This window comes from Artemia sp. Qi Xiang Cuo, chromosome 2 (genome assembly GCF_049724085.1).
Source record: "Artemia sp. Qi Xiang Cuo chromosome 2, ASM4972408v1, whole genome shotgun sequence".
Lineage (NCBI taxonomy): Eukaryota > Metazoa > Arthropoda > Branchiopoda > Anostraca > Artemiidae > Artemia > Artemia sp. Qi Xiang Cuo.
In genome coordinates, this window is record NC_142795.1 from 66,391,140 (window position 1) to 66,418,633 (window position 27,494).

The window sequence follows — 27,494 nt, forward strand, 5'->3', positions numbered from 1 at the left end:
GAAAGGAGGGAGTTGAAATATATTTCACACGCGTGAACTGATTGATTAATCTACAACGAAAAGAATTATCTACAACAAAAGAATTCGTGCGAAATCATACATAATTTGAAATCAAGCATGTGAGCAATGATGGGCCGTCTGCCCCCCTCAAGATAATTATTGTCATTGCTTTCCCTTAATTTAATGTAACTGATCATAAATTGTACCTGTTTTCTTTTGTTTTACTAATTTACGCCTCCCCTAGTATGCGTTTTTTAGGTATGTGTTAGCCTTTGTTTTATTTGTGAAACTCCGAATCCCGGGGGGGGGGTGAAACGAAGCTTTTTACGCCACTTCACTTCTTTCAGCAAAGGAGAAAGGGAGATTCTTTTGACCATTATCAAGGTTTCCTCTCTATCCCCCCTTCTTCACTTTATGCTAGTAGGTTTAAAATATTTTCTTTTCTGGTTTATCTTTTGATTCTCTTCTTGGTTCTTTATTCTTTTTTTTTATTACTATTAGAAACTGCTGTATAGACATTATACTGGATTAGGAACCGTTTTCGTCATACAGAGGATTCCTGCAGCATTGCCAAATGTTTCGAAAAATTATAACCAAAAACAAAAGTACCTAAATCAAACATTACTACAAAGACTAGATCACCCTATATTAAGCAAACCAAGTCTCTTTGTTTGAGTGGCGATGATCGGGGAGGGGGGAATAGGGGGCATTCACCTCCCCCTAGATTTTGAGAAACACTCTTTTCCGGTATTTTCTTTGAACAAATCGATTTTTTGTTATTTTCGTTGAAATAATTGAAAAGAAAATTCCCCCGTCCCTAGATTTTGAAATATACAATTCTTTCCCCTGTCTTCCTATATTTCCGTGAATAGCCGCGACTGCTTTTTTGTGGTAAGAATATACCTTTTGCTCGTCAATTTCCGACGTTTTTTTTTTTATTTCGAACTCAGCAAAAGTAACACTGCAAGACCAACCTCAACAATCAGGCCCACGGGAAATCTAAGTCATCTCAGATTTTTTAATATAATTTACCGACATTTGGGGTCTGGTAATACAAGATCGTTTCCTCTCATTGGAAAATATTCCATTGAATATTCCATTATTTCAGGATCTCCGTTCACTGGTGCCTTTAGCAGTGCTGTTCTTCAACTTCTCGAATCCAATAAAATTCTGATTTTGAAGACAAAGTGGTGGAAGGAAAAGCATGGCGGAGGTCGCTGCGGAAAAGTAAGTCATTTTTTAACATTCAAACAAATTCATAGGCACATTCAGGATAAATGAACGGGAGTAAAGTTCTTGTCATTTGCATGCGTACCTACAGTTATGTAATCCAAGGCTGATGAAAAAAACATCGGGAAATCAAACGTATTTCCTACAGTTTCTTCATTATATATTTCCTACAGAAATTTAAAGTTACGCCATCAAAGGTTGTTGAACCAAAATCAGGAAATCTAATCAAAATCAGAGATTCAGGAAATAGTTGAAAGGAAACAAATTCATTTGATATGAAGAGTAACATGTACGAGTATTTTGATGCTACTTTTTATAGCCAATCGGAGGTTGCTTTCCAAAAGACCATCGCATATGAAACATTCCATGGAAAAAAGTCTTCAAATTCAACAATCGTTCCTTAGACTGGACTTTTTGCTATGAGAGCCACATATGTAGATAAACCATACCAAGAATCTTTGGGATAATATTTCTGAAGACACATTTTAAGATTCCCAGGAATTGCTGGGGGTTTACAGCAAATCACCTTGTTTAAGCGGAATTGACAACAATTTTTTACCTTTAGTTTCCATAATTGTTATTCGTTTGGCGAACCTTCTGTGTGTAAATATTCGTGCAGACGGTTGAATTTCTAGACTTTTTTTTTGCTTGGGTTGTGGGTCTAGACCAAGCAAGAAAAAAAATGTTTCGGCCAGTTAACTTTTTGCTTTTTTAGACATATTTAGTATGTGCTTTAGCACGATGTATATTGACCACATGTATATAATGCTGAGGTTTCTCAAATCAGCCATCACGTTAAAGATAATCCTTGATATTTCATGTTTCAGAAAGAATCCAAGAGTTTATCTTCGGCTAATGAGCTTGGACTGGCCAACGTAGGAGGTGTTTTCGTTGTTTTATTGCTTGGCTTGATTGCAGCAAGTATTGTTGGACTCTTCGAATTCTTCTGGAAGGCTAGAAAACTTGCAGGTGATATTTGCTTCTTCTTCATTGCAGATTCACTTACTTGTATGCGGTACAATTAAGATCTGGAGCTCTCCATAATGCCCAACAGGGAATATTTGATCCTTTTACATCAAGGTTTGCCAGACACCAATATCAGTTTCGACACTGATAACAGCCTAAACTTTGTTTACAAAGAAGAAGAACAAAATCTACCCGACCAGCAAAAATTTAGCTAATTTTATTTACTCTAAAACTATTCAAAAGAAGGCTTTTGGATTTAGAAGGCTTTACAATAGATCTGGAAGAGCAATATGGTGCTCGTTTCCAGCCGCTTGTCAGCTAGACTGGTACCTGGCGTTTCATGTTTATTCATTCAACTCAGTCTACAGTAGACATTACACACATGAATGTATACAGGGGAGGGGAAGTGGGAGGTAAAGACCAAAGTCTTCAAAAATGCCATGATTCTTACGGCCCTCCTAAATTTTGCAGAATTTTCAGTTTATATTCGTTTTTCCTGTTTGAAAAAATTTATCGGCAGCCCAGAACCTCCCCCCCCCGTCACATCAATTGTTGCAATAGGTCGCAGTAGAACCTTCCTAATTCGAATATTAAGTAAAATGATAAGCCAATGTTTCTAGGTAGTGAGGTTAATGTTTCCTAGCTTATTTTCTGCGCTTAATTTAACACATCAAATAGTGTTTAGAAAAAAATACCTGGTAAATTGGGGGCCATAACAAAAAGAGAAAAAACAATGGCACTGAACATACTCGAACAAAAATAATCCTTTAGTTCTCAACAAGGTAAATTTTGACGGGATGTGGTTTGAGGAGCTTCAAATTTAGAGCTTATGCTTGAGTTGCGCATATTTTTAATTTTATTTAGATAATGTTCGGTTGTTTATTCGTGAATTTCCCAAATTGGAGTTTATCAAGCACTTAATTATCAAATATTTGAACTGAAAAAAAAACGCATCTTAGCACAAATCCGCTTGTGGTCATACAGCAGTACAATGTTGTGGTAGTTTCTTGGCTACATTTACTTCAAGGATAGCCATTTCTTAGTGTCTTGCGACAAGCATATTTTATCAAAATAATTTACAGAATTCAAGAGAGAGAAAAACAGGTATAATTTAAATAAGACAGTGGAACGAAAAAAGAAGAAAAACAACACCAAACCTTAAGTAATAAAAATCCGAATGTTTTGAATCCACGTCCAATGGGGTCTATCAACGTAAAAAGCTTTAATTTAAATAAAACGAAACATATAAAGAAAAAGACAAAAAAAAAACAAGCAACAACAAACAAATAAATAAAACAATCCCCAAAATACTGCATGTTCATATTCAATCATTTTATTTTTTACGTATACATAGCAGTACGAGCAGTGTCAAATATAAACGAGTATATATTTGACACAGGCCCATAGGGAGAGATTAAAAAAAACTGGGCATAGACAAAGATAAAATAACAAATAAAATTACAGTACAAAGATGAACACAACGGTAAAGATAACACAACAGTAATATGAAAGTGGCAGCTAGGCCGAGAGGCCCACTATCGACCTGAGCAACAACCCATATAAAAAACAATACCTTATTAAATAGACGCTAAATTAAAGATAATTTTGAACTAAATGAAATTTAAGATTCTTTTTTATTAAGAGGATAGAAGTAAATTTATCAATAAGATCCTTGTGAGCATCCCAGCACCGGGCTATCGATACAAACGGAGCGAATTTAGATCTCTCTGTACTATACTTGTAAATGTAGATACTTTTTTTTGCTTAGAGTTATAATTATGTAAATCTTGTGATTGGGAGAACAAACTCTGATTAAGGTAATATGGCGGAAATTTCTTAATGTCATAATTAAATTTGAAAAGAATTGCTCCTAAAATAAATTGTTGAAAAATTGGAAGTATAGAATAGAATTTATTTGCGCTAAAAGCCCATAGGCCATGTCAAAACATATAAACAAAGAACAATTACAAAGAAATTGCACATAACCTAACATAATCCTACAGAAATCTACTTCTATGATTCGCGAGACGAAGGAATTGTGCCAAGCTTCTGATACCCATAAAACCCTCATCCGCACACACATTTACCTACCCCTCTAAATCATAATCCCCCCTACCAAACACTTCCAGTCTCCAATCACTCAGCTCCTCACATTAACACATCAAGTGATACATGCTCTCGTCTAAACCCCCACACATAGGACAAAAATAAGGACCAGCCTTTGGCTTTTCCATCCCGATAAACTTTCTTCTTTGGCCCAGTGGCAAACTATCAGCCCTCATTTCAATTAATAGCTTAATTTCATTTTTATTCAAACCCACCTTAAAAAATAAGACTTCATCTGTAGATTGGTATATTATATGTAGATTGGTATATAAAGATACTGTAGAAGACTTATTTGGAAGTGTAATAGGTGGTGGAATAAAAAGTTTTGGGATTCTTGGACTTTATTTTGAAAAATCTGTATTGGTTTAATATGGCTTTTAAATGTAGATAAGTATACTATAGAACAATAATTAATATTAGACTGAATCAGAGCAAAATAAATTCTTCGTAAAGATAAGTAAGGCAAATAATGCTTCAAACTTCGCATTAAACCAACACACCTTGAAATCTTTGAGCGTAGTTTTCGAATGTATGTTTTAAAATCGCAAGTCCCAGTTACGTTATCGTTTCCACCCGAGATATTGGTAATATATATCTTGAAGAAGTGACTCGGGAAATGCGAGGGCAAATATTTGACTTTCTACTTTAAATTATGAAATTAGTTTTCGATAAATTCAAAGCAATAAAATTCTATGAACACCAATCAAGAACATCATAAAATGCAGCATCCAGTTCCGCAACCAACTCCTCGTCATTCCGCTCAGAAAGTGAAATTGTCGCATCATCATCAAAATGTGTGTTGGGACACGGGATTGCCAAAGCGCGGTGAATATCACTTATATAAATTAGAAAAACCGGAGGACCTAGGACATAGCCCTGAGGTACCCACGCCTTTGAAGAATGAGGAACAGCTTGAGAGAGGAAATTGCCTTCATCTGTTTTTTGCTTTCTGTTATCCAGATAAGATTTAAATAGATCCAACGCCGGTTCGCGCACACCACAAATATCCAATTTACAAAAAAGAATACAATGGGATATAGTATCGAATACTTTTTTTAAAATCTAAAAGTATTGTTGCTGAAATTTCTCCTCCATCTAAGCATTCATGAATATATTAAATGAGGGCAAGGATAGCGTGTTCGGTATTGTTTCCAGACCTAAAACCAAATTGAGACTTTGTGAAGAAATTGGACGTATTCTGAATTTCATAAAACCTTTTATAAATTGCCTTCTCCATTATTTTTGAAAGAGCTGGCAAGATGGAAATGGGCGGTAATTGGATGGGTTTTAAGGAGAGTCACCTTTGTGAAGTAGAATTATCCTCGCTTTTTTAAAAGCAGATGGGAAAACTCCAGTTTTAAATGAAAGATTAATTATATGCTGTAATGGTAAAATTACTGTAGACAAAATTTCTTTAACAATTATAGAACTATACCCGTCGGTTCCCGCTGTATTACCTGTATTTAGATCACAAGCTATTTTTGTTACTTCAAACTGAGATATAGCCCCAAGAGAAACTGAATTACCTTGAGGAGATGGAAGGTAAGAAGAAAAATGTTTATTACTGCGTCAGTCGAACTGGTTCATTATTGATGTAGCAATTTCCTCTCCTATATTAGCAAAACATTCATTAAAAATGTCAGCCACTTCCTCCGACTTATTAGTAGTCGATCCATCCTCCAAACTAATAACTTCAGGAAACTTAGAATTTCTTTCTTTTTCTAAAAGAATTAATTAAAGACCACGTTTTACGAGGAGAATCTGGAGCTTCTTCAAAAGATTTTATAATGTCGTTGTTTCGACAGTCGTATCACTGTGATTAATTTATTTTTGAAAAATTAAAATTTTTAATGTTATAACCAGTTACATTCTTTAACTGCTTTTAAAAGAATGATTTTTTCTTTACTAATATTAAAATTCCAGAAGTAATCCACGGCCTTAGAGAAATATTTTCTCTGTGGATTTTATTCGTAACAAATGGGCAACTAGAATCAAAGCAGGATTTCAATTTTCTTAGAAAAATATCAGTTGCCATATCTGTATCCTCCGTAGATATAACCTCCTGCCAATCCTCCAGACCAAGGCTTTCATTCAGATGCTTTAATGTTATTTTATTTATAAATCGTACTTGACGTTCCATACTTACCTGCGGTATTTTATAAGTAAAAGTCAAATCTAAAATTAACAGAAAATGATCCGATATATCACTTAAAACAGCAAAATTTGCATGAGCTGGTAAAGACGTAAAAATATTATCAATGAGAGAAGCAGAACTAGGTGAAATTCTCGTAGGTATCAGGTAAGTAGGAATCAAATAATCAGAAAAGCAAAGAAAAGCATAAGAAGACAGAAGATTCATTCGAAGCTTCTAGAAGGTCAATATTGAAATCTCCCGAATGGATAACATCTTTTGAAAATGAGGCTTATGCAAACAATCATGGAGCTTAGAGAGGAATGACTTGGCTGGAGAGGAAGGCGGTCGAAATACGCAAAAAACTATATCGTTTTTTCCAAGATTATTTTCAGTCACCATTACTTCAAAAAGCACTTCCTCATGAGAAGTTTCCAGATTTGCAAAGCGTCGAAAAAATATACCTTCTTTTACTAATACTGCTAAACCACCTTGGCGCGTAAGTAAAGAACGATGTTGGCACAATGTATTATTTTTTTTCCAGACCAGGGCACTTTGTATCGAAGGAGTTGTCGTAGAAACTTCGAAAACGGCTCATTTGATTGGAAATTGGAATGGCTAGTGCCCTTTTTAATAGTCAAAAGTTATTGGAAGGCAACTAACACATCTTCCACCATTTCCCCAAACACATCCAATCAAAATTTTGAGATAGCTATTTTGTTCAACATAGTTGATTTCCACATAGGGGCAAGGGTTGTAAGTTATGCCCTGGGGGGCTTATAAGGTTCTTATAGAAAGCTTTGTCGTAGAAACTTCAGTAAGGGCTCATTTGACTGGAAATTGAAAGGGCTAGTACCCTTTTTAATAGTTGAAAGTGATTCGAGGGCAACTATCCCTTCTCTAACGCCCACCCTTTCCCAAACGAATCCAATCAAAATTTTGAGATAGCCATTTTGTTCAACTCAGTTGAAAGTTCTGGAAATTATGTCTTTGAGGATGAACTCCCCCCCCCCAGAGCCCTCAGGGCAATGGTTATAAGTTATGCCCTGGGGGCATATAAGGTTTTAATAGAAAGCGTTGTCGCAGAAGCTTCAAAAAGGGATCATTCAATTGGAAATTGAAATGGCTAGTGCCCTTTTTAATAGTCTAAAGTGATTGATGGGCAACTAACCCCCTCTCACGCCCACCATTTATCTAAACACATCTAATCAAAATTCTGAGATAGCTATTTTGTTAAACGTAGTTGAAAGTTCTGGAAATTAGGTCTTTGAGGATGATAACGCCCTCGGGGGAGGGGTCTTAATATAAGCCATGGGGATACGTTAGGCCTTAATAGAAAGGGTTGTTATAGAAACTACAAAAGGGGCTTATTTTACTGCAAATCCAAAGGGCTATTGCCTTTTTTAATAGTCGAAAGCGATTGGAGGGCAACTAACCCCCCTCTGACGCCCAGCTTTTCCCCAAACACATCCAATCAAAATTTTTAGATAGCCATTTTGTTCAACGTAGTTGAACGTTTTAGAAATTAAGTCTTTAAGGATTGCTATCTCAGCATTATTTATAATTACATATTGCAGTACTATCAGTCTGTTAATGGAAATTTTCCTGGCGGTATATTTTGTGATTTATTCTAAAAAACACAATCACAAACAGGCCTTTTGCTTGACGGACTTTCGTCTTTAACAGACATCACTCCTTCGTAATAGTCAGACAAAAAGCCGTGTCCAGGAGAGGGATGTTACCGGGTTTATACCCCCTGAAATTTTTGTGCGGCTCTTAAAACAGCAACAAAATGCAAATGAACAAATTCTTGATATGTTTTGTGAAGTTTTTTGCACCCCATCCCCTGACCAAAAATCCTGAATACACCCTTGGTCAGACATATCAAGACCGTAGTTTTCTCTTAAAATCCAACAGCTGAATCGAGTTATCGAGGTTCTATTTACCTTTTCAATGTTCTATTGAATTAGCATTATATGCTTCTAGTGATTGCCAAACTAGGTAGTAACCAAATCAATTAAAGAAATAAATAACATGGTTCAAACATATTGAGTGAAATGAAAATGAAAAATTGAATATATTACGTAAAAAGGACCGAATTGATTTCTTTGCTTTTTCAGTATTCTTCGACCAAAAGCTAAACATTCATAATGCACATGATAGCTTAGAATACTTAATATAACAATGATGGTTAATGATGATCATTTAATATATGCATCTACTGTACCAATTGAGAGGTTTCCCAACTGCTCTACACTCCTTTTGTGCTGACATGACATGAGCACCATTCACGGGAAAGAAGATTAGCCTATCCGTTTCGAGGAGAACACAATTTATTCAGGATGGTTTTAGGCCACAAAACAAATAACACGACAGAGTCTTTTAAAAGATCGAATAAAGGCTTTAAGTTGATTAAGATGATTAAAGCAGTAAACCTCTAAAACACCTGCCTATCTGTTTTATCTTTTTTAACTCATTAGGATGTTTCAGCCTTTACTATTCCTGTTGAAGAATATAGTTAAGTGAAATTACATTTTCCACATTTATTTAGGTTTTATTTGGGTGGCGTTTTTTCCCCAAGACTCTTGATACTAACTTTTATTTACAGGCGACGAGGTGGAAAGTATCAAAGCTGAAATGTTTAAAGAGCTGAAGTTTGCTTTGAGCTGTTCAGGAGAAGACACAAAACCAGTTAGAAAGCGACAAAGAATCGGTGACTCTGACAGCAACATCAATCGGAATTCAGTCAATAGGTCTGCGATTTGGAAAAGTAATGGACCAAATTCAAATAACAACTCCAATTCGTAGTAAATGACATTGTACTGTATTCAAAGAAATTTAGATTGTGATCACCTTTTCTATTTTGTTTAAATCCTGAAGCCATCTTAAATTTGTGTTTATAATAAAAGCTTGTATAGAGTGACTTTGGATCAAAGATTAATAAATGCTCAGATGAACTTTCCTTATGTTTTCTCTGAAGAACAAAAAAAAATAGCAATATCATTTGCTTGACGAGAGCCCATCCCTTTTGGGATGATAGGCCACCACATAATATAGTTTGCCAACTAAAAGGTGTGTAGCCATTGCTTTATTCACTCAAGTTCCATACCCTTGACTGAACTTGGACAACCTTGGTTTCTAAATTACCAACAGACAACATTCAGTTTTTAACCGAGGCTCGAACAATAAAGTGTCCATCCGGTTTCATAGCCACAAAGACAAATAACGGGTGACAGAATGCATTGGACTTGTATAATTTGGGCTATATATTTGAATATCAGAGGGTGGGGATAAGGTTAGGTTACTCCACCCCCCCTCCCCACCCCTAATTTGACAATATATAGCCCAAATTATACTATTATATAAACTAAAATATTAAACATTCATCATGTTCTGATATATTTCGTTATGATTAACCTAACTTTACTTCTCGAGTGTGTTCTGCATAGTACGGGAGTACCTTTATTTTTACTGGAGGGGAGGTAAGGAGAAATATTGTCGGAGGTGAAGGAGGTAAGACTGTTGAGAACACCGAAGGAGCAAACCTCTGCTTTTGATTCATTATCTTATGAATGGTTGTGTCACAGATCACATACTTACTGCTAAAGCCACATCGTTACCTTTGTACAAACTATATTGTCCCGCCTTTTCCATTTTTCAATATCTTCTCAGAATGTAAGAAAGATATACACGCACAAATGGGAGAACTTAGGCTTTAATGTTTGCCGAACCCCTCTATTCCTAGATAATTTTGGCGCTGCTGAACTTCAAAATTCTTTTCGTAAACTATTTAGTACTGTCAATAACTTGTTATCTCACTGTTAGTCTTAGCGATCATCCTTCTATACAATTACCAGCCTTTTGACTAATTAAGTCTTTCAAAGCTATCTCATTAAGACAAAGTTTTACATTTTGAGGTTTTAGTGTCAAAACACTCGACTTCAAAGCTTTAATTTCATAAAGCCAAAAAGAAAAGAAAAAGTATTGCAAAATAAGGAGAGCTTTTTTGACCGTCAATCCCAGGTACCCTTTTAAGGCGCCGAACTGTTGAAGCCTATTCTAACATGCATTTAGAATATTCTACATACTATAATTTAAATAAAAGTTCAAATAGGGATAAAATCCTTTTAATAGACAGTGATGATAGAAATTCACAAAAATACCTATACTATAACTAAAACTATACTAAAAATTATCTATACTATAATTTGTAAACAAACACCAAATAAATATGGACATTTCCCCCAGAAGATGGTCGGTACATTCAAACAAAACCCAACCAAGAATATTGTTTCTCAATTTTGCCCACTGTTTGTTTTTATAGATTTGGGTAACTGATCTGTGAACAATGTATTCACTCCATATCTACCGTACTTTTATTTTTCGAAAAACCACAAGAAATAGGGAGTAAATCAGAAGATCAGAAGAATAATATCAGAATATCAGAATATTACTAAATCAGAAGAATAATTTATACTAAATAACTTGACTCCTATTTGACAGAAAAGATGCTATAATACTGACTATAAAATGAGGTACTTTAAATTCGTTCAGCAATTTTTCAACTAAAACATTATGACTAACAAGATCAAAAGCCTATTGGAGGTCAATTAAAAGGAGATTCAGCCAGGTTGGCTCGTTAAGTAGTTTATATACAATATCGAGGAGACTGACCAGGCAATGTGTCGTTGATAAATCTTTCATATTTCCGAATTGTTGTTCATCTGTAAGTTCAAGAATCGTCTTTTTAAGCCAATCTGCTGCGAAGCTCTCATACAGCTTAGAGAGTATTGGTGTTAAGGTAATTGGATGGACTCCATAAAAATCCAAACTAGCACCTTTCTTCTGTATGAGTGCAATGTATCCTTTTTTCCAGCATTTAGGAAATGAACTACATCTAGTTATTATGTTAAAAATATTTAATAAAGGTATTGATAATTTATCAGGAAATGCTTTTACTAAATCAATAGGAATATCAAGGGGGCATATTGAAGTTCTCTTTAGTTTACATATTTTCACCTCAACATCAACACCTTGTATTACAGGGATATCCTGGTCTGGTGGTGGGGACATGGATTCTTACACGAGGGAGGAGAGAGTTTGTACAATGGCGGCAAAGTTTTTATTTGGTGAATTAGCTGTAGTTTCAGGGGTAACATCAAGATTAAAGTCAACATTTTTGACTATTTTACCGCTAACTTTCTTGACTGTATTATACCGCTGCTTTGGTAGTGCTTTAAAGAGTTCACTAACTTTGTTACGGTAATGCTGGGCTGAAGCTTTCCGAATCTGCTTTTTTCCATAGATTTCCTTAGTAGGTTAGCTTCTTCAGTCATTCCTTGGCAAAACAGTCTCAATATTTGTCGGAATAAATTTTTATTTTAAACCGGCCATATTTGAAATAAAAAATGGTGGGAAAGAAAAAATTTCGAGCAATCATCAAAATTTGAAGTAGGTCCTAGGCTATTTTCCTGATTAAGAAGGTTTTCAAAAAGTAGCCTAGATCACTTCATGGTCTATTTCAAGGCTTTAAGCTTGATGTGTGAGTTAAATTAGATGTAGAATCTGCTGTAGGCTTGGGCTATTAAACGAGAAAAAGAAATTCATCATGTGAATTTCCATTCTATACTCTCAAATATAATAGTAATGACTACAGGTGTGCCTGTAATACTAAAATGGCATCCCCCCTGGCCCCCCAGGTCTAAGGGGCCAGATATAGGCTAGCCCTATACTACACCTAGAGAGCAAGAGTTTGATGCAGCTGAAGATGATCTACCCGATGACATAAATGAAAATATGTTAACAATATGTAATATATAAAATATGCAAAGCCTACTTAGCAGCTCATGTGAGCTCGCTCCCTTAGGCGAGAATAGAAATATGAAAGAATCAGAGAATCTGATTGAAGTTGATGACTACTTTTCTCGGTTTTTAAACAAAATAGGACTAACACCCTCGATCGAAAGATAAGGTATCACATCAGGTCGGAATTCAAAAAACATAGTCAAAGCTTATAAGGAGAGAGCTCCTGTCTATCTGGTAGAGCGTCGACGAAATGGTCAGTTGGTTATTAAATTTGTTTTTTTTATATATATTTAGCTAGCTCGTGCAACTAATGCTCTGTCAGCTAAGAAGAAGCTTTAGTCTAACACCGAGATATCCTGTGGAGATTGAGTACCCGGAGCTCAATTTTTTCTTTAAAGTTGGTCCAAAACAGAGCAAGAAGCTTGCAGTGCCGTTAGAATAAAAAATATTTTCTAAGAAGGCCAATTTTATGATGTTATGCAACATGATCTCCCTTCAAAATTTCAAACTATGATAGTAGAATCCGTCTAACCGGCTGCCCTGATTCAAAAAAGTGGTATGTTCTAAGTGAATTTTTGAAGAAAGGGGAAAAAAGTTGTTTTTTTTTCACTGCGACTAATAAGAGTTAGCAAAAGGGACACCAGTTGAGGCATCCAAACAGTGGAGGTTCTAGCCTCTCTTGTCTCGGGACAAAAGCTTGATTTGAAAATCTGGTGGATAGAGAAAGAAGAGGGGTTACTCTAAGGGTAATCAGCTAGTATCAATGAACTTGGCTAAGGCGAAATGTTCATGTAAATATCAACAGTTTAATAATGCGGACTCATTTCCATTTGTGGGATTTATCTTTGCTTCATTTGCAACAAATTTCATTTCTCACTTTTAACCATGAAAACACTTTAGCTACAAATAAATAGATTAATTATTTTATTTAAAAGTGTCTCTTATGAAGAAGTAGAAAACAATAATTCCTAATTATACAATTATCTCTTTTTGCCAGCCTTTTGATTTTGGGCTATACTGAATGACTCTTGATATATTCTGACTATTTCTGCTTGTACTTCAGGTAATGCTGGCGAGTATCGGCTATAGTCCATACTAAATTCTCCTTTGCCTTGTGTCGCTGAACGCAGTTCTGATGCATATCCAAACATGTCATTCAACGGTACCTATAAAACAAATGATGTAATTTCCTTTTTCTAACGAAGCTTGTGAAACAACACTGAAGTGGAAGATAGGAAGAACCTCTTCCCCGTCCATATAATATTACCCCACCCGTGGACATATTGCGAAAACGGTGAACTGATTTATATACCTTTCCTCGGTCAGACTTTCATGCCGAGTCGGTTGCTGAACTCTATTTGTCTATATTTCTTCGCTTAAGTAAATTTAAAAGAGGAAAACTAAAAGAGCATCACATTTTCATTCATTCATTTCTGAATGTTTTCTGAATGCCCGCAAGGACTTCATTGGTTTCTGAAGGGTTTTTCTCTAGTTAATTTGACCCGTATCGTTATCTTCCGAGAAAAGGAACTTAGAAACTTTATTTCATTATGAAGTTCTTTATAACCTGGAAGAAAGGAAAGTCAAAACAGTATTTGAACAATATTTAAAGGCTATTGCTATTACTACTCCTACCACTACCATTTCTAAAATGACAGGTGCTACCATGACTACTATGATAAATTACTCCTGCCATGACTATTCCTACAACGTTGCTCCTGCCTCGACCATTCCAACGTCATTTCTCCTACCTCGACTAACCCTACCAGAACTACACTGAGTAGTCTTACCTGCACTACTACTGACAATACTTCTATTATCACAGTTACTCCTACAATATTAATTGTTCTTTTTTTTTACATAGATTCAGATAACAGAAAAAAACATAGTTATCAACTTGGAACCAGTCTCCACTTAATCCAGGGAAAACAACCCAGTATTTCGTCTTCAGTTGACATAACTAAGACCAACCTCTTACCGATTAGTACAGAATTCCGCTTAATCAAGGTTCTATATCAGGCTGTCAGGCTTTACATATAATACCCAATGTTTCCTCTTTTGGGGTATTACCGCATTTTGATATTTTTTTCACACAAGGGTACAAAATATTTATTTGAGGTCTTTTTTTCTTGCAAGAACAGAATGCCCTTCCCATGATACCCGCACGGAGAAGGGCCTCCCTCCTCCACCTACAATTGGAGAAGGAGGAAGAGCCCCTCCCTCTAGATAAATTAAAAAATAGTGACAAAAAATTGCATTTTTTCAGAGTTAGATCTAGCTCCCAATTTGTTTCGACTCCCACGTCCTAAAGAAAAATAACTTGGATTAAATAGGTTGGACAGCTTTGTCTGGTGATGAAAAAGACCCAAGCATTAAATTGACACTTTTTATGACAAGCCATTGGAAATGGTTACGGAAGTGAGCAGTGTAAAGAATGTTAAAAGTCGAAATTGGAAGAAGCCGTAGATAACAAGGAATTTTCTAAGAAAAATAAATGTAAGTGATAGACTGCTTAAGTTACACGTTATAAAACTCAAGGATGAGTACAAGGAACAACATGGTCTTATTGATAACGGTTTGAATAATGTTTTCCACAAGACTAAAAAAGGTACTACAGTACGAGGTTAAGGATGTCCACTTCTTGCTATAGTAGGAAGGCAATCCTCTGAAGACTTGGCAAATAATTTATAATGTTACAGGCCAGTATTCTGGTATTCTACGGTCCGAAGTGATTTTAAATGGGGGGGGGGTAACATCCGAGTGCAATATGATGCATAATGAGTTTCAAAATCATTTCTCGTAAGTAAAATTATAAATAATGCAAAAGATCAACCAGAATCAGAGAAGACGACTTACATGCAGAAGAACAATCTTTTGGATCCAAACTACCGTCCCACATAGATATTTCACTTCATTTAAGGAAGGTCAGCTTGGATAAACTAAGGGCTATTATGTGCAACATGAAAAATAGTTTTTCGAGTAGTGACTTAACAAGTCAAAAGATTCTTAAATGCATTATCTCATTTATATCTGGTGTTCCTATGACTCAACGCCAATTACTAAGCATCGGCATTGACAAGGGAAGTTTACAGATTTAAAAAAAGGCAAGGGTGACACCGGTACATGGAGGTCATGATATAAATGATCTTGGTAAGTTTATAAATCCAGATTTGTTGTTAATTCATTTATTTAATAAAAACTCTTTTCTACGAAAAAAAAACTATTTCTCCGTATCATAGTTGCCTGTTGCGTCTCGTCTAGTTGAAAAATATATCAGTGCCCAGAAGTCTCTATTTTAGAGAAGTTAAGTTTTTCAAATAGTAATCAGTTCGGTTTTCAAGCAAATGGAAAAACTGAGGATGCACTGTTATTTCTAACTATTGCAACTAATCTGACTTTGGACAATGATTTTAAGGTTAGGGCTGTGTTTTTACTACTACTACTACTAACAACTCACCGCAGCACCAAACCCCCTGAGGCCAACACAGCTACGAACGCTCCTCCTTTATCCCAATCAATTCAAAGCCTCCTCTTTACACTCTAACAGGAAGTTCCCATTTCCCTCAAATCTTTCTTTGTGACTTTCTCCTACCCCAACGACGGAAAACCTGCTTTCCGTTTAGCCCTAGACGGTTGGCCAAAAAGGACAATCTTCAGCAATCTGTCATCCTTCATCCGCAGACGTGCCCTAGCCATCTCAATCTTTTTCTCATTATAGCCATAAAAAGCTGAATTAGGCCGCACTTTTCGTACAGCCTACTGTTTAAAATACGGTCAGTCAGCCGGTTACCCAGAACAATCCGTAGGTAGTTTCTCTGGAAAACATCTAGCAAATCTTCATCTGCTTTTCGGCACGCCCAGGCTTCAGAACCGTACCTGTAGCTTCCAATATTCTAATCTTGGTTTGCAGACTTATCTTCCTATTCTTCCAAACTTTTTTAAATGTGAAAAAACACCAGGACCTTGGATATTCTATTTCTAATATCTTCACGACTCCCATCGTCTTTAATAATAATACTACCAAGGTAAGTGAAGCTGTCCACCCGATCAATCGTTTCGTTACCCAGCGTCACCTTTTCATCTTCACTTATTCCTAGTCCTAGCGACTTAATTTTCTTAAAATTAATTTTCAAACCTATTCTAGCACCCCGAACTCGCAAAACCTCTAAAAGTTCATTTATTTTGACCACACTTTCATCTAGGATGCTTAAATCATCAGCATAATCTAAATCCAGGAAAATTTTTCCTCCCCATTTGATTCTTCCAGATTTTATAAAGGCTTTTACACAGTTGATCATGGCCTGCTCTAGGGAAAATTTGAGACGCATAGGGTCCGTGGTAAATCTCTTGGTACTATAAAGAGTTTCCTCAGTAACTGGTACCAGTTTGTGGAATTTCACAAGGATCTGTTGTGGATCCCATTCTTTTCCAGTTGTCCATTAATGAAATGCCTTATTGTGTTCCAGGTTGCTATTTTAAGGTTAATAATTACGATTAACAAGTGCCGAAATGTGACAGTGTCATTGTTTACTGATAAAATAGTAGCTATAAACACTGCGAAAACAGGAGAGCTACTATTTCTGACATCAATGAAGCACACAGTTGACAATGTACATTAACGGCTGAGCGTAAATACGCTTAAAATTATTTTGAATAAGTTAAATTTTGTCATTTTTCCGGTCTCCTGGCTTTCAACCCCGGATTCAGGAAATTTGTGGAACTTTAAAGCATGCTTTTCCTGTACGCCCATTGGAGTTTACATGGATGAAACACCGTCTTTCAGGCTCCATGTTGGGTATATTTGTAAAAGAGTGTCCCGTGGTTGATATAATAAGAAAACTTAAAACATGTTTTTTCTTCTCTAATTGGCACACCTTTTTGTTTTTTCTTGTTCATCCTGTACGTGTTTTACAAAATAGCGCTATTCGGTTGTTGAATAGTCTACCGTTCTAGGATTCGGCACGGAATACATATGGGCGTTAATGGACAGTGCCTGACTCTGGAATATGCGGCTGTTATATACTTTTATTCATATTGATCTACTCGTACAACACAGCATACACCTGGCACGTTTTGACAGATTAGTGTACTTGAGTCCCTCAGCTCATGACTTTGGCATTCGGTTCTCTATAAACGTTAATCCTCCATTATTTGTTGCAACGCGGTTAACACTCCCTGTCATTCATGGGGGTATGAGAGGTAAGAATCATCTTGATTACAATATTAAAATATCGGTTATATGTCTTTACTCGATACGGTAATTAAGGAGATTCTTTTTTGCAAGCATGGTTTTTTATTCTGTTTCATTCTTTTGGGAAGTGTTTTTTGGGGGAGGTGGGTTGGGAATGAACTCTCAGTGCAACTAATGTAATATCAACATGATTGTTTATTTTTAAGCTTTGTAGCACCTAAGGAGAAAAGGCACTTGTTTGGTTACCATATTTTTATTTTAGCAATGTATGGCATTTACCATCCCATTGAACAAGTTTTTTACTTTTCCAGTTGGTCCTTAAGCTCAAGTTGTATCTTTTTTTTCGGTTATAATTAATTTTCTTTTTTTCTCCCTCTCTATATGTCAGTAGTTTTTAATATTTTGATCAAAATGATTCGAACTTCTGATCCCTTTATGAAGGACAGAAAAAGTCGACCACGCTGAAACGACCAACCCAAGGTCATAATCGAGAACTGAGGATCTCGTGTCCACTATGATTTCAAAACAGGCAAGGTGTATACAGTGGCTAAATGCGAACAAAAGAGCATATAAAACCTGTACTTTGGAAACAGGTAGCTCAAACGCTCATAAACCTTTCGTATCCAATCCCGGAGTTGTAGACTATCAAACAACCGAACAGCGTTGTTTTGTGAAACAGGCCCTGGGTGAACAATAGAAAAAAACTTCCTAAGATAAATGCAACTTCAATGAATCACATATCAGTTAGTCAGAACCCATTTTGCCAACAGGCTAAAAACCCGGATGAAATCTGATTTCATCAATCATGTTCAGCTCGTTGTCTTTTAGAACCGCCCACACCTGCCGTGACGTAGTGGGCTAAAATTTCTGTACCAATAGGCATCTGAACGTAATATTTTATAGTGCACGGAGAAAAATTTAACTGCCACAAGGTATTGAACGCATTTAATATGCATTTAGCGTTTAGTATACTATAAGGAGGCTAAAGGTTTAATTCTTATTGAATAAATAAAATTGCTAAAGTAAAATTCTTTTTATAATAAGTACAATTTGAATAGTGAAATTTGTATTTTCAATTTCAATGCTGTAATAACTGGAAAAGAGAATATTTGTAATAATTCGCTTTCAGTGAAGCGTCAATGACGCAGTAGGCTTTAGATTTTTAAAGTTAGGAAAAAAGGCAGTAGCTAAATTTTTGTTTGTAGTGAAACTAAATTTGTAGTGAACGGTTTTGGGAAGAAATAAGATTAAACTAAATATTTTATATATAATGATATCAGCTACTGAAAAGCCCACCAGTTCAAAATTTAACTTTACCGTAATTTCATTTTTATTTTCAATGTCGTAATAAATACGTAACAAATATTTGGAATATAATTCATTTTCAGTAAAGCGCCAATGACATAGTAGGTTTTAGACTTTTACAGCTAGGGAAGGAGACAGTAACCATACTATTTTTTGAATTCATTTTTGTTCGTTTCAATGTTAATTCGCATATTTAATTAAAGCTTTATTTGTTTTAAGATTTGTTTATTCATTTATATTAGTACCTGTTGTATGTTTGTTTGCTATGATTGTTTATTTAATTTCTGTTCGTTTTGGGTTTCATTTATGCTTCAATAGTAAAATATTTTTGTTCGTTTTACGCTTGATTTGCATATACAAATTAAGCTGTACTCATTTTAAGATTTATTTATTCATTTATATTAGTACAACAAAAGAATAAAAACAAAAGCAATACGAAACCTGAAAAATGGAACAACAAGAATAATGCAAGAAGAGATAAGAAAACCAGAAACAACATTTTTAAGGAAAACCAAATATAATAGACCCCCCCTCGCACACACAAAAAAATAAACCAAATGTATTAAAGCTACTCCAACCCCATCCAGGTAATAAGAGTCCAGCCAGGTTAGATTTTAATCAGTTTTAATGACGAACAATTCTGATTTTCATCCTCAATTGATTAGTTGCAATTCCTTTTTTCTTATTGTTAGACGTTTCTGTTCTTTTCTGGGTTTTATCAGCATTGAGCATACCTCGTTTCATACGTCTAAAGATATTATCGTGCTTTTTTTTATCTTTGATTGTCCTTTTTTGGTGGCCGGCGTTAACCCCCCTGAAATATGCACCCCTAGAAATTATCCCCTGTGGAAAATGTGGACCCACCACCTCACGGAAAAAAAACGCGGAACCTCCCCCACCCCCACCCCAAAAAATGAGTGGTGCTGCACCCTCCCAAATCTCTTGCTCATTAAACCAACATCTCTATTGCTTTGACAAAGCTTTTTATTCTAATTAAACGGTCATGATAATTGTGAAGTCTTTCTTAAAGAATTGAGAAAAAAGTCACTTTAGCGTAAAGAAATAGGGGCTTAAGATGGGGAAGCCCCCTCACATATGGAGAGAGGGGGAGACACTAGTGACTCAGATGAATTTTACTTATAGAGAAACAAAAAGATAGAGTCCCAGGTAGAAATAGGGATAGATGGTATCCTAGCCTACGTTAATTTGGTGAAGGAAAAGAAAATAGCAATGGCTACAGACTGTTGCAATTTGGTAGGTATAACAATCTAGTTATAACCAATACGGTGTTTGGTGATAAAATGGCCCATATGTTAACATGGCATTCACGTGATGGTAAGACAGCATACCTTGTTGATATGTTATTGTAAACCGAAGACTGGCAGGATCAATACAATATACTAGGAGAAATTGCTGACGAACATAAAAAAAAGTTTTGGAGCTTAAACACCCCTGTGGGACCCTACACTAACAAAGGAAACTAAAAAGCTGTTTGTTCTCTTAAAACTGTAAAGAACTTAAACTTCAATGAGATCAAACGCTAATATTATTTTGTGCACACTTAGGAGAAAAAATCCCTAATAAACATTTGATAGAAATACTGACCTCAGCATAGATAGTGAACCAGCCTTCGCTTGACTCGGTTCCAGTAATGATGCCGTGACGTTTATTTAGCTGACCCATTACGGTACCTTGGAATTCTTCGGGTGCCGCAACTTCAACTGCCATAACTGGTTCAAGAATATGCCAATTTCCTAGGTCGTATGCTAAAAGGAATTACTTATTATCCTTATAAATCTAGATAGTTGACTAATATCAGATCTATTTTGAACGAGGGGGATTTCAACCAACCACAAATGAACTCCACGTTATTGAGCAGTTTTCACTTTCCTTTTTATGGCAGAAACCTCATTGATCATCCTAACATCCTTTGATAGAAACATAAAAGGAAAAATAAGGTATTCCATTAGTTTACAATGTTATTTCTTTGTCGGTAAATCCATTCATAAAGAGTAGCATGTGGTAACTCAATACCAAGATTTATGTCTAAAATTGTCCTTAAACAATTTATCTGAAAAACACATGATAAATCAGGTGTTTATCGCTTTTTAATACCCACGCTTTAACACCATACTTAAGGTCACTCATCACTGTTGCGCAACATTCAGCAGCTTCATCAGGTGGCCTGGAGGTCAGTCTGGTTGACCACCAGCACCACTCTTCCCAAAAATTGCACACTTTTGCTATTATCCTGATGTTTTCCCCCACTGAACTAAAATATTTCTATGTAAGGCTCATTCAAGCCATCTAAAATTTATATCAGTGTGATAAAAATTAGGAACCCTCCCAGTTCAATGTATCCTATTGTTAATCCTTCCTCCCATCACACATAGCATTTAAATTCAACAGCGCAAAAAGGGTTTTATTTTGAAGGAGTTGCTGTTAAAATGTATGTGGGGTTGGGTTGCATAGACGTCATCACGTGAATTTGTTTTTCCGTAAAAGAAACGATTAAAAATAATATAAAAAAAATTGTATCTTCTTGTTTGCTATAACAATAACATGCAAAGGGTACTTCAAAAAGCTTAACTCCTTTTCATTTGACCCTGGTTAGAGATACAAGAAGTTTTTTTTTTCTCAGGGGAGGGGTCAAAAATACCAAAAGTCACAAATTTTATTACACTATTTATAAAACTACAGATAAAATCGGAAAAGGTTGAAGATTTGATGAGAGCTCAGAGATTTGAAGTCCTTGTTTGCACCTGTCTGTGTGCTTACCTGATCTCGATACAAATCTGTTATAGTTTTCTTTTTCACCGATTTCCAATGACTTTATAATGAAAATTTAGTATTCAGCTCCAGCTATGTTAAGCTCAGCTTTTACGTCAGAGTTTTAAATCATTTTTCACAGATGGTTTTTATTTGACATAATCTAAGGACGTGATCAGAACTTTTCGATAAACTATATCTTTAATTTAATTTTGCCACCATATAAATTTACATTACATCTTGGAATTTACCAGAAAAAGTTCAAGTGGGACATTTTGAAAGTTGCAGCTATATTTATCAATACATATTGGCCAAAGAGTAGGATTTACCTACCTTTTGCTAATAAAACACACGACAAGGGCGAAAGGTCTCACTTCATTCGGGCAACGTTTGGAACGTTCGAAATACAAAATCTTAGAGAGGAACTTTAACAGGGCGCAATTTTTATTTTTTTGGGGGAGGGGGAGGCAATTGCGTCCTAGAGACTAAAAAAAAAACATTTCAGCGTCGAACATGAGCTTTTTGCAGTATTTTGATTAAAAAAAAACTGCCCATAATCCTCGATTTTGGAAAATACATTATGTCCCATCTATATTTTTACGAATTCTTGCCCCTGAAACTTCTTCTTCCTTAATTCTTGGAGATGCATGCATTAAAAGCACCGAATTCACACTCTTTTAAAACTTTGGCAAAGGTTGATACCCTCTTTCCCTACCATTTACAGGGCTCTGATGCTCAAGGCTATTTTGCAATGAGATGACTATTTATATATTTTAGATAAGCTGCCACCTACCAGATTTTAGAAACTTTTTTGGGCGTTTATACGAAAATATCCGTGTTGGGCATTTTCATTGAAAAAACTGGAAATGTATTCCTCGATAAAGAAAAATACATTTTGTCCCATTTACATTTTCGTGAATTGCCGCCCCTGAAGCTTATTCTTCCTTAATTCTTGGATGCACATACATATAAAGCAATGAATTCGCGCAATTTTAAAGTTTACGGAAGAGTTGATATCCTCTTTCCCTACTCTTTGTCAGGCTCTGATGATCAGGCAAAGAGAAGATATTTTTATTTCTGAAATAAGTATTTTTGCTGCCCACAACACATGAGAAAACACTTAAAAGCAATAGCATTGTAAACAAAAAGAAAAAAAAATGAAAAGGATATTCCCAGTTAGAAGTTAATTGGGACAGCCTCTTGTGGGTCTGGTCGATGATGCTCACTCAAAGGCAGCCCCAAGGAAGATGGCAATAATTTTACGAGTCAACGAACTGACCCTAAAGTACACAATCTTAAGATAAAGAGTCCCATTATTACCATTAAAATATTAGTTATCAATTGTTATGGCTGCAACAGAGCCAGGGGAGAATTAATTGGGCTTCAGCCACGCCTGTCTGAAATATGACATTTAAATGCATACTTTTCAATTATACAACGACTATAAATATCCTTTACTGAAATTTTACCCCCCCCTTCTCTCGGAAATGCATTGGAACCCTCACTGACTGTAATTCTATGTGGATCGCTGTTTACATTAAACATCCTTAGTAGTTTGGTGGTCGATTTGTTCTATTGGCTAAAAATTAGAAGGAAATCCGTATAACTTTTCCGAATTTCTGTCTTAGTTTTCATTACAATATATGTAAAAGTAACAGATAAAGTAGATTTTTATAATGTAAAAATAATTTTTTTATAAAATACATTTTGTTCGATTTGGTTAAAATAGCTGAACTCAGCTTAATTGAATTTACACAGTAACTTCTTGGAACGATACAATCTGTTCTTCTTGGTTGGCAGTCAAGCTGTACGGTAATAGGAATAAAAAATAGAAAACAATAATTGAGAGTAAAAAATGATAATTTTAATAGAAATACTTTTTCTTTTAAGTAAAGAGGAACAAAATACTTTTATTGGGTGAAATTAAACAAAATAAAGTTGTTTATTTTGGAAACCAAAAAAGAATCTATCTGGACTCTAATTTGACCTGCAGCTCTTAAAAATAAGAACTCACCTTGTTTAACTGCTCCTTGTGCAGCTAAAATGAATGCAAGTTCACTGGAATCTACAATATGGTGAGCGCCATCTATGAGTCTGAACTTGACACCAGAGATTTTGTGACCGCTCAGTAACCCCTTTTCGGTCATCATTCGGAAGCCTTTCTCTACAGCTGGTACAAACTGTTTGGGAATATTTGTTCCAACTGTTTCATCGTTAAATAAAACTTGCGTATTCTCTGAGGGACCAAGTGGCTGAAATTACAAAAAAAAATTCTTCAAAATGATCGAAAACTAGTAATAAAAAATAGAAAACATTTTTCAAACAGTTCGTGGTAACGAACTGTAAGTAAGGAGCGACCCGGCTCAATAGTAACCGAAACTCTAAAAAACGAAATTTTGATACCAATAGATACATCAGAAGAATCAAATTTTTATGCTGATTTAAAATATACAAGTTTCACCAAGTTTAGTTTTACCCATCAAAAGTTAGGTGCCTGAGAAAATTTGCCTTATTTTCGAAAAAAGGAGGAAACAACCCCTAAAAGTCATATCACTTTAATGAAAATCATACCATCAGATTCAGCGTATCAGAGAGCCCTACTATAGACGCTTCAAGCTCCGATATGCAAAAATGTGGAATTTTGTATTTTTTGCCAGAAGAAAGATCACGGATGCGTGTTTATTTTACTTTTTTTTTTTATTTTTTTTTTTTTTTTTCCAGGGGTGATCGTATCGATCCAGTGGTCCTAGAATATCGTGAGAGGACTCATTCGAACGGAAATTAAAAGTTATAGTGCCCTTTTTAAGTGACCAAAAAATTGGAGGGCAAATTGACCCCCTCCCAAGCTCATTATTTTCCAAAGTCACTCAATCAAAATCTTGAGAGAGCCATTTTGTTCAACATGGCCGAAGATCTAATAAATGTCTCTTTCAAGATGACTTAATCCCCCACAGTTCCCAGGGGAAGAGCTGCAAGTTTAAACTTTACCCATTGTTTACATATAGTATTGGTTATTGGGAAGTATACAGGCGGTTTGAGGAGGAATTTTTTTCTAGTGGGGGTTCGGGGTCAGAGTAGGGGTTCCGGGTGAGGATCTTTCCGTGGAGGATATTTCCTTGGGGGAAGGGACATTTCTATGAAGCATTTCCCAGCATTATTAAAAACGATCAGAAATTAAATATAAAAAAAAACAAGTTTTTTTCAACTGAAAGTAAGGAGCAACATTAAAACTTAAAAAGAACAGTAATGATTATGCATATAAGGGAGTTCACCCCCTAGTAAATGCCTTACTCTTTACGCTAATGTTTTTTTAGTACTTTCAAAAAAACTCTCTGTTCTAATTAATCGGTGTTTGTGATTCAGGGGTTTGTGATTCGAACAAAATTCGAACTTTAGCGTAAAGAGCGAGGTATTAACTAGGGAGCAAACTCCCTAATATACGTAATAAAATCATACGAATATAGAAATTTGTTACGTAAATTAATTCGTAAGTTACGTCAGAGCAAAATTTCGAGAGAGGCAATTAGCCAAAAAAAGAAAAATTTATATGCGAATTTTGTTTTAAATATTCATATACGGTGAGCCAAAACCAAAGCTGAATTAATTCAAAAACGTTCAGAAAGTAACTAAAAAAACAAGTTTTTTTTTAACTGAAAGTAAGGAGCGACATTAAAACTTAAAACGAACAGAATTCCGTATATGAAAGGGACTGTCCCCTCCTCAACGTCTCGCTCTTTACGCTAAAGTTTGACTCTGTCTCACAACTTTATTTTTTAAAACGATAAAAAACTTTAGCGTAAAGAGCGAGGCGTTGAGAAGGGGACAGCCCCTTTCATTTACGGAATAATTTCTGTTCGTTTTAAGTTTTAATGTCGCTCCTTACTTTCAGTTAAAAAAAAACTTATTTTTTTTAGTTAATATTCAATAAGACAGAAAAGATATCAGTAAGGACTAAATCACTTCATAGACGCTGAGCTGTTTCATTTTAAAAAAATCAGCTGTTTCTGTTCGTTTTAAGTTTTAATTGTCGCTCCTTACTTTCAGTTAAAAAAAATTATTTTTTTTAGTTAATATTCAATAAGACAGAAAAGATATCAGTAAGGACTAAATCACTTCATAGACGCTGAGCTGTTTCATTTAAAAAAATCAGCTGTTTCTGTTCGTTTTAAGTTTTAATTGTCGCTCCTTACTTTCAGTTAAAAAAAAATTATTTTTTTTAGTTAATATTCAATAAGACAGAAAAGATATCAGTAAGGACTAAATCACTTCATAGACGCTGAGCTGTTTCATTTAAAAAAATCAGCTGTTTCTGTTCGTTTTAAGTTTTAATTGTCGCTCCTTACTTTCAGTTAAAAAAAAACTTTTTTTTTTTAGTTAATATTCAATAAGACAGAAAAGATATCAGTAAGGACTAAATCACTTCATAGACGCTGAGCTGTTTCATTTTAAAAAAATCAGCTGTTTCTGTTCGTTTTAAGTTTTAATTGTCGCTCCTTACTTTCAGTTAAAAAAAAATTATTTTTTTTAGTTAATATTCAATAAGACAGAAAAGATATCAGTAAGGACTAAATCACTTCATAGACGCTGAGCTGTTTCATTTTAAAAAAATCAGCTTTTTCTGTTCGTTTTAATTTTTAATTTTCGCTCCTTACTTTAATTTAAAAAAAAACTTATTTTTTTTAGTTAATATTCAATAAGACAGAAAAGATATCAGTAAGGACTAAATCACTTCATAGACGCTGAGCTGTTTCATTAAAAAAAAAAAAAAAATAGTTTCTTCACTGTCTCTACTAGGAGTTTTACCCGTCTTCACATTTTCTTTGTCTCTTCATTTTTTCTTTTTTTTTTATTGACAGGAAAAAGAACAAATACATCTTTCAATTTCTATCCCGTAAATAAATTGATAAGGATAGAGGGGCACCAGAAAAAATACATTAATTATTTCTTATTAGCACACCTATTAGCAAAATAACTGCATACATTTTCAAAAAGACCAATTCAAAAACACCCATTCAAAAAGACCAATTTTCTTTCATTCTGAGTGCTCTTTTGCCTTGGCAGTGCAAAATTTTTCTTTTTTTTTCCGCGGAAGGAATAACTATAAATCTCACAAGGAACAAGAAAACATGCTGCCAAGAAGCGCTATGACTTAAACAGTCTTTTCAAGCTAATATGTTAGCACTAACAAAGACAATCAGCCTCTTACAAAAGCTCTACAGCAACACAGAAAACATTGTCCTGGTTACTGGGAAAGTTTCTTTCTCCTTCCCCATCAAAAAGGAGTACGGCAACAATACACCTGATCGGTTTAACTGCGTCATCGACCACATCTAGGAGACACACCCTGTCCACCTTCCGGCATTGTTTATGACAGGAGGACTCTTGTCTCATTTTGACTTAGCCCATGATGTAGTTGTCCTTAGCGACAATCGCGAACACCTTAAGTCAGTACTTGGGGCTCAACGTCACGGTCTCTGAAGTCGGGCTACAAATCAACTTAAAGAAACGAGAATAATGGCCATGGCTATGCTCAACGAAGGCGTCGGTGTCAAGTTTAAATGTCCCAGGCTGTCGACGTGGCAAGGCAGTTCACGTAAATTGGATCAATTATATCCTCAAATAGCACAATTAACGCCGAAATCTCAGCCATATTGGCCAAGACAAAGCCTGTATTTGGACGACTCGCGAGAGCAGTCTTCCTCAAACCTCAAATTAGTAGCCACACCAAAGCTCGAATTTACAAAGCTACAGTCTTAGGCGTCATGCTGCACTATTCTGCGACATAGTCTACAATTCGAAGACAGCTATGCAGGTTAATGCCGTTCAATCTAGACACATGCGTCAAGTCGAAAGCTTCAGATGGTATGTCAAGATTCCTAACACTGAGATCCTAATGACCTCCAAGCTGGCGAATCTCTACTGAAGAAAAAGCCTGTCTTTTATGGTGGTATGGCAAGCTAATCCACTTCCTGCCAAGTAACCCGTAACGTT

The 27,494-nt window shown here is 35.4% G+C and overlaps 1 protein-coding gene and 1 pseudogene across 2 annotated transcripts in view; one reads left to right on the forward strand and one right to left on the reverse strand.

Annotated features, from left to right (window-relative positions):
* The window catches only part of LOC148955518 (glutamate receptor ionotropic, kainate 2-like), a 91,365-nt pseudogene extending 82,124 nt beyond the window's left edge, over positions 1–9,241 (forward strand). Inside the window, exons 14-15 of the transcript XR_016143627.1 lie at positions 1,109–1,227; positions 9,042–9,241. The product of XR_016143627.1 is annotated as a glutamate receptor ionotropic, kainate 2-like (transcript). The remainder of the gene's footprint in view (positions 1–1,108; positions 1,228–9,041) is intronic.
* Positions 9,242–12,985: 3,744 nt separating this feature from the next.
* Positions 12,986–27,494, reverse strand: part of mEFG1 (mitochondrial translation elongation factor G 1) — a 91,970-nt gene continuing 77,461 nt past the window's right edge. Inside the window, exons 11-13 of the mRNA XM_089108226.1 lie at positions 23,518–23,755; positions 20,340–20,500; positions 12,986–13,404 (exon numbers count right to left, since the gene is read on the reverse strand). Of these exons, the coding sequence (XP_088964352.1) occupies positions 13,219–13,404; positions 20,340–20,500; positions 23,518–23,755 (585 nt within the window). The 3' untranslated portion in view covers positions 12,986–13,218. The remainder of the gene's footprint in view (positions 13,405–20,339; positions 20,501–23,517; positions 23,756–27,494) is intronic.